The 18,804-nt window shown below is 37.0% G+C and overlaps 1 protein-coding gene across 1 annotated transcript in view; it reads right to left on the bottom strand.

Moving 5' to 3' along the window:
- Positions 1-2,365: 2,365 nt before the first annotated feature.
- The window catches only part of LOC143854248 (histone-binding protein MSI1), a 22,330-nt gene continuing 5,891 nt past the window's right edge, over positions 2,366-18,804 (bottom strand). Inside the window, exons 2-6 of the mRNA XM_077364119.1 lie at positions 18,362-18,688; positions 15,474-15,626; positions 3,257-3,381; positions 3,032-3,127; positions 2,366-2,777 (exon numbers count right to left, since the gene is read on the bottom strand). Coding sequence (XP_077220234.1) covers positions 2,549-2,777; positions 3,032-3,127; positions 3,257-3,381; positions 15,474-15,626; positions 18,362-18,688 — 930 coding nt within the window. The 3' untranslated portion in view covers positions 2,366-2,548. The remainder of the gene's footprint in view (positions 2,778-3,031; positions 3,128-3,256; positions 3,382-15,473; positions 15,627-18,361; positions 18,689-18,804) is intronic.

The raw sequence follows: 18,804 nt of genomic DNA, 5'->3' as shown, positions 1-18,804 counted from the left end.
ATGATGATCCTAACCCTCCGATCTATAGATGGATTACACATTATGAATCCATCTATAGATCGGAGGGTTAAGATCATCCTAAGGAAATGATTTTTGGGGCACAATGTACTCACATTCTGGCCCAACAAATGGACGGTTTAGATCATCCTATGCAATGGCCCGTACTGTACATTTTGAAAAATACGAGTTTGTATGGCCACACATCATATAATTTCTCTTTAAAATGTAACCTATGTGCGGACTCCGCATAAAGCCTTTTTATAAAAAAAAACAATCCCTTAGGCCCAACTACGAGGTGCAACTTGGGCGGGCTCAACCTGAACAGGTTCAACCCGGAAAAAAGTTGAGTTGGGTTGAGTTCAGGTCGGGTTCGGGTTTTCTCAACCCGGGTTGAGTTTGGGTCAGGTTCGGGTTGAGGGCTTTGGCAACCCGACCCTAGTGAACTTGACATTTTTTTATACATGCAAGTATGGTGTATGTGATGTAGTTACAAGTAGTTATTGTAGGATTATGCTTTTTAGATTTGTGGGTGTTAGTTATTGATTATATGTCATGTAAGGGAGTAGTGGGTTATGGAAGTGGGCAAATGGGTTAGTGATGTGGCACACCTTTGTGCTTGTATTAAAGTTCTTTAACGCAATAAAATGAGAGAAGGAGAGAAATTTTATAACACAAAGGAAACTTTGTTCTTGAAGAGTCATGGTTCCTCTTGAATCAAGCTATTAGGAGGTCCGGTTGCCTTGAATCAATCTCTCTCCTAATCTTTTTCTATCTTTTGTTTTGTTTGTTTGAGTTACAGCTAATTAGGCACGTAACATTTTTAATAAATTTTTTATTTTTAAGGTTAAAATCTCGGGTTGGGGTTGAACTTGGTCGGGTCGGGTTCGGGTTGGCAAAAAGGGTTCCTCAGGTCGGGTCAAGTTGGACCTCGAGTCGGGTCGGGGTCGGGTTGAGCAAATGGTTGCTTGGGTCGGGTTCGGGTTGGCCTCAACCCGACCCGAGTTGTACCCCTAGATCCAAACCATTCATGTGTTGGGCCTCAATGTAATTAAGCTTTCCCCCAAAATTCATCTCCATAGGATGATTCTAACCATCCGATCTATAAATGGAAGACAACATATAACAGATCGAAGGGTTGGAATCATCCCGTAGAGATAATTTTTGGGGGACTGCCTAATAAATGAACGGTTTGGATAAAAAACACGATTCTAACCCCGTACACTCCTGCTGGGTGTCCCAAGTAATCAAAAGGGGCGGATATATCACTTCCCAAAAAAAAAATGAAAAATCCTTGTTTGAACGTGTAAGACAGGTGGCCTACAGGAGCCACGACAACTCTCTCTTCCTATAGATGGGCCCACAGTGAACTTGATCACGATCGGACGATGATAACCGATCGAGCTGTTAAGTTCCGTACATTGAGTGAATGCATGGCCGTTTGGCCATCCAATGAAAGATTCGAATTCTTACAATTTTAACCATATAAAAGTTTATTGGGCGGTGGAGATTGTGTAAAGCTTTAACTATTGAGAGCTACTGCGAGCCACGAAATCAGTCCTACGAGTGCTACCTTTGTTTTTGTGGTAATTGGAATAAAACCCTCCCTAATGACTCGTATGTTTGGTTGCACAAAAGTTGACTAAGTGTGTTTGGTTGCACAAAAGTCGGGATGGCTTAGGGGTTTTGCTTGGAATTTGGGTGTCCAAAAACCCTTGTTCGGTTGCCAGTACAGCACTGAAATCCCTAGACTACCATATGTCTCATAGTCAATCACTGCCTGTCTGCTAATGTGTTACCCTTGTCTCCTCCCAAAGAAATCCAAGCAAAAAACCAAATGATGCTTTTTCTCCCTTCCCCCTCTCTTTCTTCTCTCTCTATTGAATTGATAATGACACTCCCTACCACTATACAAGTTTGACAACCAAACACTACTTACCACTATTCTACGAGGTAAGTTCTAGGTAAATTCAACACTTGTCTCCTCCCTGTTGACTACTTACCCACCACCACCACTCTACAAGGCACACATCTGCAACCAAGGTTATACAATATCCTTCTCGGTATAGGGGAGAGAAAGGTCAATCGACTGTCCTGAGTAGTCTCTTGGCGTGCGAAAAGGAGATAGGTCAAAGAAGACATCATCCCATTATTATGGGAGGGCAATTTTTGGGCCCTGGGCTACAAAATTGGCGCACTAGGTTTACTAAAAAAGTGTCCCACTAATACACTGAATACCATCAGAACTCTGCGGTTAAGTTTGGTTAAGTTTGCAGCATCATTATCACATTGATCGCTCCTCAAGAAGTAAAACTAAACTAACAGTAGAACCCAAATATAAAAAAAGACTAAATCCCCAAAACACAAGTATCAGAAAAGTGCTATCATAAATAAATAATTATAATTAAGAAAACATCCAACTTCGTAGAGAAGACTCTCCAGATCAGTTAGTTACAACAACCCAAATGGAGTGAAAAGAAATTCAACCAATCAATTTCACTTCATCTTCTCCTTTCTTTTAATGGCAATGGTACATTGCGAGATTCCAAAGTTAGGGAGCTCTGGTGGGTTCGTCAACAGGTAGATCATCCTCGTCATGGTAGATGTTCTCAGCCATCTGCCAGATTTGAAGGATATTATCTTCAGCTACGCTGGCAACAACCCAATCTTCACAAGGGTTCCATGAAAAATCAGAGATTTTGCTAGTGTGCCCCCCATGAATGAACAGCAACTCTGGAGGACCGTCCTCTGCATCCTCTGGCGTCTGTTCTTCGTCAATTCTGCAAAAAGAGGCTTTCCTTATCAATGATGCCTGCAATTTATACTTCTATACTCTACACCGCATTGTAGTATAATCGGCTCTTTAAAAATCATGGAACATTTGAAACATGATGGATGAAGGTTACGAAGATTATGGCAGTTTCAACATTGTACTAGTTTTTTCACAAAAATAATGGAAATCTTATGTAAAAGTAAGTGGAGAGACCCCCAATGTCTCAAACTAAATGAACACTAATGTGCTTTCTGAAAGTACCTGCTGAGATCCCACACCATAAGCCTCCTACCAAGACAGCATGATGCTAATATTGTCTCATTATTCGGGCTCCATCCGACTTGGAAAATCTCCTCCCTATTGTTGTTCATTAAAAAAAAAAATCAGTGTGATGTATCTGGATGAGGTTAAAAAAATCGGAGACAAATTGTGACAGAATCAACAAGGCAAAACAGTAAATAGCATCCCATAAACAAGAAAACTTACTTGTGGCAATCAAAGGTGTGGAGAGCACTATTAATCTTTCGAAGGTCAAACAGCTTAACTGTTTTATCAGTAGAACCCGTTGCTAAAACCCACTCATTGAAAGGATTGAATGCTAAGCAGTTAACCTATCACAAAACAATTATAGGAAAGGATTGGCATCAAGCTGCACATTTGGAATGCACCATCCAATTAAATAATGAGTGCATCAGATAAATGTAATTAATAATATACCAAAGACAACATCATTGCCAAAAAAGCAACAAAAATATAAATGTAAGAACCTACATTGAGGACATACAGGAAGTGACACAACACCCGCAGCATGAACAATTTATAGATGTAAGTACACTCCTATATTAGGTATTTCCTATACTATCAAGGGTTCCTTTTTATTATTCTTTTTTTATTTTTTTGAATGGTTCTTATTTTATTTTATTACACATGGTCTTTCGGCCATTTCCCAGCCTTAATTATGGATGAAAGCCTATTGGGCTATTCAATTTAACAAACAACTATTTCACTGTAATCATCACCACTCTATGCCACTTAGAGACATATGGTGTCTTTATCGGACCTAGACAACAGGTGTCAACCAGCACAACCCTGTGCAAACCCAACATGCCAACACATCTTAACAGATAATTTAATACTGGAACATATTGTGTGCCAACACATCTTAACAGATAATTTAATACTGGAACATATTATGGGTGCGCGCGTGCGTGTGTGGTCATACCATAGTTGGCAGAGTGGGGCCGGAAGCGAAAACAGGAAGTGAGAGGTCTAGAGAAGAGAAAATGTGGGAATAAAATGAGCTCCAAAGAAAGTAAAGAGGAACGTGTGAGAAGCGTCATTGAAAGTCAGCATAAAACATGTAATAAGCATCGTGTGAGAAGTGTCATTAAAAGTCAGCATAAAACATGTAACAAGCATCATTAGACGCGAACAAGAAATCTGCATAAAGAGTAGGGTTATTAGTAGGTTAGGGAGGAAGGGTGAAGGGTTAATGTCAGTAAGGGTTGCAAGCAGTAAAAAGGACTTCGGAACTGATTAGTATCACAAATTTTAGGAATTTATAGTTTCACGTGCTTTATGCATGCAGATTTAGTGTTAAATTTTGGAAAAAATATCCATAAAAGTTTTATTTGAAACTTATGACGGCTTTCCAAATTTTAAATACAATCTTTTTTTTTAATACAGTCTTTCAACATTATCAAAAGGAGAAAACACTCTTTAGGAAAAAATAATCACCTAAATAAGAAATGTACTCTTAATTAAGAGGAAATGCATAGTAAGCGAGTAGGAAGCACACAATTCCTAAATATGCGAAGCAAGAACACATTAGTTTCCGTAGCAAGCATCTGTGGAAGTTTTTTTAGGGAATCAAATATACCTTGTATGCACTCATGCTAATGTAGAGGAATCAAAGCATGAGTGCATAGTGCATACAAAGTATATGTTGCAAGGATACTAGAAAATAAGGTTGTGCTTTGAGGAGTTTATAAACCATGAAGGAAAATTGATACTTGTCCCAACTTTTTCTTCACATATCAAAGCATCAGCACATGGATCAAAACCCAATTTCAAGTGTCTAAATAAAACGTAAAGAGGTCATTTGTATCTTTAGAATTTAAATATGCATAGAATTTATCAGTGCACAAATACATGGCATTTGTTTAATGAATATATAACAGGTAAAATGAATGCATTTACTCTTTCATGGAAATTAGCATCAATGGCAGTGAATCAAGGACATGGCCTGCAACCCGAGCATCTTAGTGCCACACCTAAGGAGCAGCAATACATGCCATTGGTAACCAACATACTTATATATATATATATATATATATATATATATATATATATATATATATATATATATATATATATATATATATGAGGAAAATGATTGTGAGCTTGAAGCTCATATAGCTTATATGAGCTTGAGGGCCCAAACACATGGGTTCCACATTTTTTGTGGTGATCCAAACCAGTGTTTAAAAACGCAGATTTGACGCGGAACGCGGCCAAGAAAAATCCTTGTTGACTCGGCGCGGACGCGGCCAAGAATGCGGTTAACATGGTTGACAAGGGCATAACTCGGGAGAGTCAAAGGAGTTTATTGACTCTGTAAGGCAAAATGCGGAACGCGGATGTGGTGAAATGCGGAATGCGGCCGAGGTAAAAAGGAGTCGACTCGGGCGAGTTCCTTGCCGAGTCAAGGAGTTTTTAAACACTGATCCAAACCATTCATTTTCAAGGCCCCATCATAGATAGGGTGTGTACCAAAAATCAGCTCCATTGGATCATCCTAACCCCTCCAAAAGGGGAGGGCAAAAATGGGCAAATTTGTGGCCAACGGTGTCTGTCCATTTTGCCCTCCACTTTTGGATGGGTTAGGATGATCCTATGGAGCTGATTTTTTGTACACACCCTATCTATGTAAGGGCTTTTCAAATGAATGCTTTGGACCATCCTAACAATATGGGCCTGTAGACACCCTCATTTTGCTCTGCTTTAATCAGCAAAGAAGTTGGTGTTTATCTATCGGTTTCTAGTGTTTTCTATTTCTGTGTCCGTTTCTTACATTATCTCGATCTTTTCGATCATTTCCACCGTGTTTTCCATCTTTTCCAGAAAGTGTTGAGAAAGAGTGTTCATGAAATTCCTAATGAGAGGAGTTTGTGCGAATTTTGTGATCCTACAATTGTGATTTGGGTTGAACAACTGAGCCAACATAATTTTTGATTGGAAAAAGCTCAAATTTCAAAGGAGTTTTGGTCTTGTTTGGACCCACCAACAATAAATTCTGAAAATTATTCTAAAAGGGTTCAATCACTCAGTGAAAAGGATCTTTTGGGTGCTGTCTTCATATTCTTGTATCTCATCAAAGGGATGATCAGGATTATCAAATGGAAATTATTTTGGGTTACAACATTCCGCAAAGAGGTTCATGAGAGGGACGGTGTGAATAATCTTATGGCCCGAAATGCACATCCAATTGAAGTAATTTAGAGGCATGTCAAATTTACACTATGGTACATCAAATCGACAATTCGGATCGCCTCATGGAGATAATTTGGAGATAGAGCCCAATTTACAATATGACCGTTTAAATGAATTGTTTTGATCACCCTGTGAACATAATTTAAGGGGCGCAATTTGTTTGCATCGCAGTCCACTATTTGAGCGGTCAAGATCATCAACTGTCGCCCATCAAATGAACAGTTCGGATCATCATATGGGAATGATTTAAAGATGGTGTAGCATATTCACATTGCGGCCCATTATTCGGATGGATCAGATCAGCCCATGGAAATGTTTTAAAAGGTGTAACCAATTTACATTTTTGGCCCATTCATTGGATAGCTAGGATCATCTTACAGAAGGGGTTAGGGGAGTGCGCCGCTAAATCGCTTCGTAGCCCAATTTGTGCATTGGCTTAACAATTGAATGGTTCGGATCAACCTAAGAAATGATTTAGGTGGTCACAACCAATTTACGTCGGGGGTCATCGCATGGATGGTTTAGATCGTTAAAAATGGCGGGAGAATAGTACCTTTTTGAAAAATACATTGGTATACGACCCACACTATAGCATGATCCAAGCCATTTAGTTGTGGTTTAACCTCTAAATTGTTGAAAGAAGGGCCCACTTTGAGGATATCACATGTAAAAAAGAGGGAAGCTCTCTCAAATTTTCATTTGTGGGGACCCCACTGCATGGATGCCGAGGTGATAATTTCATGACCATATTAGAACAATGGATATAAAAATTGTTTTTATACAATCATAGCACAAGGTATGTTTTGGATTGTGGGTCCCATGCATGAACGTCCAAACCAAGTTCGGATATTTTTTTTAAGCATGTAAGCAAATGATGAGATCTGTTGCAATGCATGGATCATAAGAGAAAAATGAATGTCTATATATATAGGCATGCATGGTTAGGAATGGAGAGAAAGTTATATTATTTAAATGGAAAGTTCATACATAAGGATGTGTATATGCATGGAAAGATAAGGGTGAGTTTTTTTTTAATATTAGAAGATTGACTTTTATGGCAACATGCCATATTCCTTTTCTTGGAGCTCACGCCCAGCATGGGAGAAGCAAGCCAACGTTTTTTTTAAGAGAGTTTCTAAGAAAAAGTAATGATTACTTATTTCTTAGGCATGTAAAGTTGGTAGTCTACTATTTATTTCACATTATTTTATGGAAACAAGTCAAAGAAGAGAAGGCTCACGTTAGAAATTTCTAAAATTATGCAATCTTAGGCCTTTTGCCTATAAATAAAAACCAAACCAAAGCATAATCTCTCTTGGGAAAAATTCGACCCTTACTCTCTTTCTCCTCAAAATGATATTTGCACTCCTTTTGTCCCAACATCAATCCAACCAACACTCTTTTGGGAGGGGATGATCTCACGTTATTTACTAAGTAAATTTGAGAGATCCTTCAACAGTACTCTCTCTCTCTCTCATGATAAGAGCCCTCTCATCACTCGGTTCTTGGATTCAACGAAAATTTCAAAGCTTCATCAAAGGGGTTTTCTAGAGCATATAAAAGGGTGCGACAAAGCGTATACCTCGGATTTACACACCCTAGAGATAAGGAGCGCGATCAACGGTAAGTTCCTCCATTTCTATAATATCAAAGGTAGAAAAGCATGCTTAGGGCAGTTTACTCTTTGTTTTCTTCACGATTTTCGTAAAAGCTACTATGAAAGATCTAATATGATTTTGGTGGGTCAGTTTAGTTGATTATCAATTTTGGTAAAAAAGGGAATCGTTATATGAGAAAATTGGGCGTTTAATTGATTTGGATGTCTAGTGGCTTTTGAATAGTTTTTACAAAGCGAGTGTTTTAAAACTAAGGGTTTTTCGTGAAGCTTTGTTTTCTGAGTCTTAATGAGGTTAAAAGAACACCAAAGATTTAAAAATTCTGGTAGATTTCATTTGTTTCGATGGCTCGAAAATTCGTTTAAATAGAAAATAGGATTTAATGGTTCTAAAAATCGTTCATATAATAAAACAATTCAAAACTGATTGAAATTTGGTCCTCAGTAGATTTTTGATGTTTAAATATCATACAAAAATTTTCAAAAGATTTGGAGTTGATTTATTATTTCTACTGGAATTGTTTTGATAAAGTCACTGATTTTCATGTATATGAAGGATCATATCATTAAACGAATTCCTTAAGAGCTGAAATTTGGTAGAAAGATGAACTGACCAGTCAGAATCATATTGTGAATTGCTCGAAAATTTTGGGTATATTTTAATATTTTATATTGATTTTTAATTGCTCTGACCAGAATATGAATATATCTGTTAAAAATAGATAATTATCGAAATAATGTCTGAATGTTTTCTCATAATTTTCTATTTGTCCGAGAATGATCCAGTAAAAATTTGGTTGGATTTGGAATTCATTTGCTATATTTGTTAGTGTAATGTCATCAATCTGACCCGAAAGTGGAAAATCAATTAAAAACCGAATTTCAATCTTTAAAATCATGAAAAATTAAAGCAGAATATATTTTTCAAGAATACATCATATCTTAAAATTTCTGCAACAGATAACTTAATCCCGCGAGAGGGTCGCGAGCGCGCGAGGCGCTACACTCTCTCTTGGTCTCTCGTACCCACGCGAATGGCGTGTGTTTTTTATTATTAATTTTAATTACCCAACCAACCACGCGAATGGCTTCTTTGTAAAATCATTAATCTGATCCAATTGTGATAAATTCATTTAAAAATCCAAATTAATTCAAAGCACCTTGAAAATTGTCAGAGAACTCTAATTTTTCATAATGTATTCAATCACTAAGCTATCTGAAACAGAAATCTTAGGAGTAATAAATTTCCTTTGTAAAATAACATGCTAGGATAATTTAGATGCCGAGATCGTAACCATAATCGTATACTAATTGCGATTGATCTCGCATAATTAGAGTGGATAAATTATAGTATGTTATTGGCTCCGAGGTCCACTGTCCACGGAAATCCTGAGAAATATGCCAGGCAATAATATACTATAACTTACGTGCTAAATTATACGAGGGTCGAGAGCACGAGTCTATTCCATGGTTGCGATTCAAGGCTGAAACTTGAAAACCATAGAGCCTTTGGTATTCCTTAGATGTTTAAGAATAAAAAATCCTTGAAACCGAAAGTCATCAAGTTCAAACAAATTGAACTAACTCACTCCATGTCTTTGGAACCGTTGGATTATGGCTTCCCATCGTATGAACCATTAGAGCCCCATTTAGGAACACTTGTGTCATGTTGTATTCTAGGTTTTAGGGTGTCCTAGAGTTAGGGAGTTCAGCCTCATCACGACCAATTACTATTATTAGCAATTGAGTCATAGATCTAGTTACACTAGTTGCCCTCTTTTCCCATAGGACAAGCCTAGTTACCTAGGATGTAGGTTAACCTGCATCAGTCTAAAGGACAACTTGCACTTAGATATGATCATATAGCATCTTAGATGAAGTCCTAGGATAATAAAATCTTCAACTTTAATTAAATAACTTCTCTTAAAACTGTTGAAACAGTCAATCCAGTCTAGAGCGGTGTCTTAGATGAGTTAGGCATAAGTAGCTTAGTTTAGGTGCACCGAACTACGTCGACTCTGATCTCAGTGAGGCTTGGGTACGTAGGCAGCTTGGATGCTTGATGGCATACCAATCACGAGTCGGCCCCACACACAAATGGTGGAGTTTTGGTATATTAGTTTTCTTATAAATTCTTAATTAAAATATGTAGGATTTCCCTCAAATTAGCATTTTAGGAGAACTTTCACTTAGATTGAATTCAAGCAAATTAAGAAAATCAAGATATACATTTAGGAATTACATTGAAATTAGATCTTAGGATGCATGTCACATAGTTCGCACATTAATATAGAGTTAAATGAGCCATTTAAAAGAAATTCAAAAGAGTTAACTTTTGGAATTGAAGACCGATTATCGGGCAGGAATGGTGCATGTGGTGGTAACTCCCCATACCTTCCATTCTCGTAACTAGGTAACGAGTCTAGATTTCTGGTCAATTATGGGTCCTAGATCTCTCATCTAGGTGGCGACTCTGTCACTCTCTTTTGCGTGGAATTCAGATTGCCATAGTGATCCCAAGTTCACGGAAAAGATGAATTAAATCACACCTTGCTAGGCTCGGCGGCTTACCGTATTGGTACTGGGTTGCACGTTTGTTTGCACCCTATGGCTTGGTTGCTGCTTGCTTGGTTGGGTAATTAAAATTAATAATAAAAAACACACGCCATTCGCGTGGGTACGAGAGACCAAGAGAGAGTGTAGCGCCTCGCGCGCTCGCGACCCTCTCGCGAGATTAAGTTATCTGTTCCAGAAATTTTAAGATATGATGTATTCTTGAAAAATATATTCTGCTTTAATTTTTCATGATTTTAAAGATTGAAATTCGGTTTTTAATTGATTTTCCACTTTCGGGTCAGATTGATGACATTGCACTAACAAATATAGCAAATGAATTCCAAATCCAACAAAACTTTTACTGGACCATTCTCGGACAAATAGAAAATTATGAGAAAACATCCAGACATTATTTCGATAATTATCTATTTTTAACAGATATATTCATATTCTGGTCAGAGCAATTAAAAATCAATATAAAATATTAAAATATACCCAAAATTTTCGAGAAATTCACAATATGATTCTGACTGGTCAGTTCATCTTTCTACCAAATTTCAGTTCTTAAGGAATTCGTTTAATGATATGTTCTTCATATACATGAAAATCAGTGACTTTATCAAAACAATTCCAGTAGAAATAATAAATCAGCTCCAAATCTTTTGAAAATTTTTGTATGATATTTAAACATCAAAAATCTACTGAGGACCAAATTTCAATCAGTTTTGAATTGTTTTATTATATGAACGATTTTTAGAACCATTAAAATCCTATTTTCTATTTAAACGAATTTTCGAGCCATCGAACAAATGAAATCTACCAGAATTTTTAAATCTTTGGTGTTCTTTTAACCTCATTAAGACTCAGAAAACATAGCTTCACGAAAAACCCTTAGTTTTAAAATACTCGCTTTGTAAAAACGATTCAAAAGCCACTAGACATCCAAATCAATTAAACGCCCAATTTTCTCATATAACGATTCCCTTTTTTACCAAAATTGATAATCAAATAAACTGACCCACCAAAATCATATTAGATCCTTCATGGTAGCTTTTACGAAAATCGTGAAGAAAACAAAGAGTAAACTGCCCTAAGCATGCTTTTCTACCTTTGATATTATAGAAATGGAGGAACTTACCGTTGATCGCGCTCCTTATCTCTAGGGTGCGTAAATCCGAGGTATACACTTTGTCGCACCCTTTTATACGCTCTAGAAAACCCCTTTGATGACGCTTTGAAATTTTCGTTGAATCCAAGAACCGAGTGATGAGAGTGATGAGAGGGCTCTTATCATGAGAGAGAGAAAGAGAGAGAGAGAGAGAGAGAGAGAGAGAGATAGTGTTGTTGAAGGATCTCTCAAATTTACTTAGTAAATAACGTGAGATCATCCCCTCCCAAAAGAGTGTTGGTTGGATTGATGTTGGGACAAAAGGAGTGCAAATATCATTTTGAGGAGAAAGAGAGTAAGGGTCTAATTTTTCCCAAGAGAGATTATGCTTTGGTTTGGTTTTTATTTATAGGCAAAAGGCCTAAGATTGCATAATTTTAGAAATTTCTAACGTGAGCCTTCTCTTCTTTGCCTTGTTTCCATAAAATAATGCGAAATAAATAGTAGACTACCAACTTTACATGCCTAAGAAATAAGTAATCATTACTTTTTCTTAGAAACTCTCTTAAAAAAAAACGTTGGCTTGCTTCTCCCATGCTGGGCGTGAGCTCCAAGAAAAGGAATATGGCGTGTTGCCATAAAAGTCAAACTTCTAATATTAAAAAAAAACTCACCCTTATCTTTCCATGCATATACACATGCTTATGTATGAACTTTCCATTTAAATAATATAACTTTCTCTCCATTCCTAACCATGCATGCGTATATATATAGACATTCATTTTTCTCTTATGATCCATGCATAGCAACAGATCTCATCATTTGCTTACATGCTTAAAAAAATATCCAAACTTGGTTTGGACGTTCATGCATGGGACCCACAAAGATCCAAAACATACCTTGTGCTATGATTGTATAAAAACAATTTTTATATCCATTGTTCTAATATGGTCATGAAATTATCACCTCGGCATCCATGCAGTGGGGTCCCCACAAACGAAAATTTGAGAGAGCTTCCCTCTTTTTTACATGTGATATCCTCAAAGTGGGGCCCATCTTTCAACAATTTAGAGGTTAAACCACAACTAAATGGCTTGGATCATGCTATAGTGTGGGTCGTATACCCATGTATTTTTCAAAAAGGTACTATGCTCCCACCATTTTTAACGATCTAAACCATCCATGCGATGACCCCTGACGTAAATTGGTTGTGACCACCTAAATCATTTCTTAGGTTGATCCGAACCATTCAATTGTTAAGCCATGGCACAAATTGGGCTACGAAGCGATTTAGGGGCGCACTCCCCTAACCCCTTCTGTAAGATGATCCTAGCTGTCCAATGGATGGGCCAAAAATGTAAATTGGTTACACCTTTTAAAACATTTCCATGGGGGCTGATCTGATCCATCCGAATAATGGGCCGCAATGTGAATATGCTACACCATCTTTAAATCATTCCCATATGATGATCCGAACTGTTCATTTGATGGGCGACAGTTGATGATCTTGACCGCTCAAATAGTGGGCTGCGATGCAAACAAATTGCGCCCCTTAAATTATGTTCACAGGGTGATCAAAACAATTCATTTAAACGGTCATATTGTAAATTGGGCTCTATCTCCAAACTATCTCCATGAGGTGATCCGAATTGTCGATTTGATGTACCATAGTGTAAATTTGACATGCCTCTAAATTACTTCAATTGGATGTGCATCTCGGGCCATAAGATTATCCACACTGTCCCTCTCATGAACCTCTTTGCGGACTGTTGTAACCCAAAATAATTTTCATTTGATAATCCTGATCATCCCTTTGATGAGATACGAGAATATGAAGACAGCACCCAAAAGATCCTTTTCACTGAGTGATCGAACTCTTCTAGAATAATTTTTAGAATTTATTGTTGGTGGGTCCAAACAAGACCAAAACTCCTTTGAAATTTGAGCTTTTTCCAATCAAAAATTATGTTGGCTCAGTTGTTCAACCCAAATCACAATTGTAGGATCACAAAATTCGCACAAACTCCTCTCATTAGGAATTTCATGAAAACTCTTTCTCAACACTTGCTGGAAAAGATGGAAAACACGGTGGAAATGATCGAAAAGATCGAGATAATGTAAGAAACGGACACGGAAATAGAAAACACTAGAAAACCGATAGATAAACACCAACTTCTTTGCTGATTAAAGCAGAGCAAAACGGGGGTGTCTACAGGGCCCACATGTGTTTGGGCCCTCAAGCTCATATAGACATGTGGGCCCTCAAGCTCATATAAGCTATATGAGCTTCAAGCTCATAATCATTTTCCTCTCTCTCTCTATATATATATATATATATATATATATATATATATATAGAGGAAATTTTTCTAGTCGGCCGACTAGAGAAGCTTCTCTAGTCCGCCGACCAAAAACACAGTGGGCCCATGTTGTTTGGATGATCCAAAGCATTCATTTGATGGGCCCTATCATAGATAGGGTGTGCCCAAAAAATCAGCTCCATAGGATCATCCTAGCCCTTCGATTTGAGGAAAGTTTTTCTAGTCGGCCGACTAGAGAAGCTTCTCTAGTCCGCCGACCAAAAACATAGTGGGCCCATGTTGTTTGGATAATCCAAAACATTCATTTGATAGGCCCTAGCATAGATCGGGTGTGCCCAAAAAATCAGCTCCATAGGATCATCCTAGCCCTTCGATTTGTGGAGGTTAAAAACACAGTGACCCCACATTGTTTTGATGATCCAAAGCATTCATTTGATGGGCCCTTGACATAGATAGGATGTGCCCAAAAAATCATCTCCATAGGATTATCCTAACCTTTCGATTTATGGAGGTTAAAATGGACGAATATAAACTCCACAAATCTATCCATTTTTAACCTCCACAAATCAAAGGTTTAGGATGATCCTATGTAGTTGACTTTTTTGGTCGGCGGACTAGAGAAGCTTCTCTAGTTAGCTGACTAGAAAAACTTTCCTCATATATATATATATATATATAGAGGAATATGTTCGTGCGCTCAAGCTCTAATAGGAAATGGTGCGCTTGAGTACACCAATCACATGGGTCCCACAATTTTTGTGAGGATCCAAACCATTCATTTGCAAGGCCCTATCATAGATAGGGTGTGTACCAAAAATCAGCTCCATTGAATCATCCTAACCCCTCCAAAAGTGGAGGGCAAAAATGGGCAGATTTGTGGTCTGTCCATTTTGACCTCCACAAATGGATGGGTTAGGATGATCCTATGGAGCTGATTTTTTGTACACACCCTATCTATGTAAGGCCCTTTCTAGTGAATGCTTTGGATCATCCTAACAATGTGTGCCTCATTGGTTTGAGAGCTCAAGCTCACCATAAGGTTCCAACGCTCAAGCTCACAATCCTTTTCCTCATATATATATAGTACGATTCAAAGAAAATAACATAAAAGCGACAAAACTAATCAACTTGTTTGATTTGGAGTTTTGGACAAATATGACAAGTAGAACCCATGACTAAATCAACTCACCTAGTCATGAACGATTTGACCCTCATTTTTAAGACTGACTACTAAGGGGCCTGTTTGTTTGAAAGTCAAAATGGTGAGTTTTCAGGTCATTGTCAAGGGTTGAACCCTCCACACCATCATACAATATGAATGATGTTAGGTAGTTCAAGGAGTTATTTAATTTTATTTTACTTTCAGTCATTTAATCTCGAAGAATGATAAGGTGAGATGCTTTCCAACATAGAAAAGCAACAAGCAATGACACTCATTTATGGAAATGACCTCATAAATGAATACCAACAAAAATCATACAGAATAGGATAACTTAAAGCAAATGAAGTCCATTATGACTTCCAGATTGTTAAGAAAGCTAGTTGACAATAGGAAAAAGAAAAAAAGGGGGAAAAAAACTTCCTTACTGAGCAGGAAATCATAGTACTCACCTCACCTTGATGAGCAACTACAGATTGGACTGGTTTGTTGGTTGCTGGTGTACGTAGATCCCATATAAGCAGGTAGTGATCATCACCAACCGAGCCGAACAGATATTCATGCCTCAAATGCCATGCAACATCTTCAACAACGCCTTCATGGACCTATTTACAGGAAGTCCACAGCACAGTGAATACTTAGGAATTACAGTCTTGTATGCCAGCAGAGAGGTATCATTTTTCATTTTTCCTGTTTGTCTCGAGTTAGAAGAATTAAGGCCAATTGAAATATAATGAAACAGAACTGAAAAGATATCAATGAAGAAATGAAATTGCAAATGAATTTTCACCAACAGAACTGAATAATAGGCACTTGCCTTCAGTTTCAACATACTGGCCCTGAAATTCTTTTTCTTTTTTCTTTACCTTTTTTGTTAGGTAAGCTGAGGTTTGGCAGGAACTCTGCCAATTTTAGGAAGAAGAAAGAATACAGTTCACTGACAAGAAATTTTCTTTCCAATACAATCATCACAACTCAATTCAACTCAACAAAGCCTTTGTCCCAAACTAGTTGGGGTCGGCTAAATGAATCCTTTAGAAAAATTTCATGGAGTACAAGTGTCAAAATCTGACATAGGTACTGCTGAGTTTCAGAATTGACAAACCTTGATAAAAAAAAAAGTATTCAAGGATTTGAAAATATATTTTAATCAATCCTAAATGTTTAATGTTCGTAGATAATGATATTATAATGCCAAGCAATATATTGAGAATTTTCATTGGTTAAGTATATGTAAAGCTTTATTTCCATAGAAAAATCTTATTATCAAACTGGATAAAACTGTAGTTGCTAGAGTGGGAAACGAGTGTAAGGCAATACAGGGAACAGAAGCGCGAGATGAGAGGTCTAAAAAGGAGAAAACGCGGGAAGTGAAAAGCTCCAAGTAAATTAAAGAGGAAATGTGTGAGAAGCATCATAAAAAATCAGCATGAAGCATGAAATAAGCCTCATTGGTAGCAAACAATAAGCGTATGGAAAGAGATTGGGTTCAAGGTTTAAAATTTCGGTTTCAGTGTCGGTTTCAGCAGTGGCCGAAACCAAAATTTCAGCAGAAATTCGGTAAAAAAAAAATTCGGCAATAAAAAAAATCGGCCATGTTCCAAGAGTTCGGCCGAAATTTTGAACAACCGAAAAAATTCAGAAAAAAAAAACAAAAAAAAAATTACATTTCAAAATTTCGGCCGAAAATCTGGGCCGACGCCAAATTCATGTACTTTGGTGTCGGCCCCGGATTTCGGCCGAAATTTTAAACCATGATTGGGTTATAGTTAGGAAGGTTAATATAGATTAAGGTTAAAAGTGGTACAGATAATTTTGCGGCCAATTAGAATTACAAGCTTTTAGTATTTCTAGTTTTACACATTTTATTCATATAGATTTAATGTTAAGTTTTTGGAAAAAGATACAAGGAAGTCTTAATTGAATTTATGATTATTATTATTATTATTTCTTGAATGGCAAGGCAACTTTTAATACAGAAAAGAGAGAACAAGTTCCATAACAAAGGTGGTCAAGGAACGACCAAGACTATCGAAACATACAAAGAAAGGCAGCACTACGAAAGGATAAGTAGGATTGCCAGAAAATAGAAAGCTTAGGAGGAAAGAAAATCGAAAAGCTCTAGGCGTGGCGCCGTGGCCTGTCAACTCCGGATCTGGTGAACCGTCTGTGACACTGTTGACGGATCTCTAGACATGCTAAAATTGAAACTTAAGATTAGCTTTTAAGTTTTAAATACACTATTTTTAAATAGAATCCTTTGACAATATCAAAAGGAGAAAATGCTATTTTATGAAACAGGAAAAAATACCTAAATAGAAAGCCTACTCTTAATTAAGAGGAATCATATAGAAAGCACACTTCCCCTAAATTTGAAAGCGAGGAATTTAGGTTCTGAAGCGCACTTCCCAATCAACTAGGAAGCTTTTGCTGGCTATGGATAAAACTCAAAACCAGCGGTAACAATAAATTTGTGTTAGTTTTTGTTAAAGTATAAAAGATAAACAACGCCTTTCTCCAACAGCTTAAGCTTTTGGAGAAGTTGGTAAGTTAACAGTTTTATTAATAAAAAAGGATAAATGTGATATAGAAATGCCACATTGAATCCATAAAGTATAGGAATCCGACATGTGTCTGACATGGATACTTTGCCTATTCAGAAGAATCCATGTAATACATTTCATCTAAAATCAGAACTTGTAAAAGTGTGATTGCAATCTTAGTCGTGAATGTTAAATTCCTAAAAGCAAAAGTGGCTTTTTGCACCGTTTTACGTCTTACAAATTTTTTTATCTGAATCTGTGTGACTCGCATATATTTCAAAAACAGATACAATTCTCTATGTCCCCTTGAGACATGACAGGACCACAATATGAGACCAACTAGAAGTTAAAATTCCCATCTTTCAGTAGAGCAAAGCCATCTTGCAAAGACTATTTCATATTTCCAAACTTTTACAAATCATAGTCATTGTCATTTGGTAGAGAACGATGCTTAACAATTACGGATTCAAGTTGGAAATGACTCTTTGTATTCTGAGCTTGACTTAGCTCGGTTTATGATAAATGCTGATCTCATAGAAATCAACAAACTTTTGACCAATTCATCAAATTTTCAGCTTGTCATGGACTTTAACAAGACAACGAGGCCAAATTTTCAGCTTGTCAGCAAGCTTTTGAAAATTGGTAAAAATTACTTATCATGAACTTTAACAACAGATTGACTTGAGGTTTTATACAAATTAGAAATCACTGGCCAATAAGTTATATTAAGAATAAGTACATTATGAAATCATTCAAAAATAATAATAATAATAATAATAAGTACATTATGAACTTACCTTGAAAATCTGTTGAGCCTCAAGAGCCTTGTTTTTAGGAGTTGCATTAATGTCCCACAAGCATATCTGAGCATCATCAGAACCACTCAGTAGATGGCCTTGCTTGAAAAGACTCCAAGATAAACCATATCCTTCAGTATTGTGGCCCCTCAACCTCAGATCAGGACTGCATGCACCATCTAGAGGAGGCTTAGATGGATGCTTGCTATAGTCGAAAACATACACCTCTGCACTAACTGTCTTTGTTGCAATAATAAAGGGATTTTGAGGCATATAGCGAGCTCGATTAACCTCCCCATCATGATTTATCTGTTGAATTATTTGCACCTGGAAATGAAAATTCAAAATAGCATATTATAGTTGATTCATAACAAAAAGCATATGGAGAGATGCCACTACAGCCAAACTTGTGTACCGTTCCATAGAAATAAGTCATAACACAA

The sequence above is a fragment of the Tasmannia lanceolata genome, unplaced genomic scaffold (genome assembly GCF_043159265.1).
Source record: "Tasmannia lanceolata isolate RefF3 unplaced genomic scaffold, GAP_Taslan_0.1 ptg000020l, whole genome shotgun sequence".
Classification (NCBI taxonomy): Eukaryota; Viridiplantae; Streptophyta; class Magnoliopsida; order Canellales; family Winteraceae; genus Tasmannia; species Tasmannia lanceolata.
Note: the sequence above shows the minus strand (reverse complement) of the source record. Positions and strands in the feature narration are given on the sequence as shown.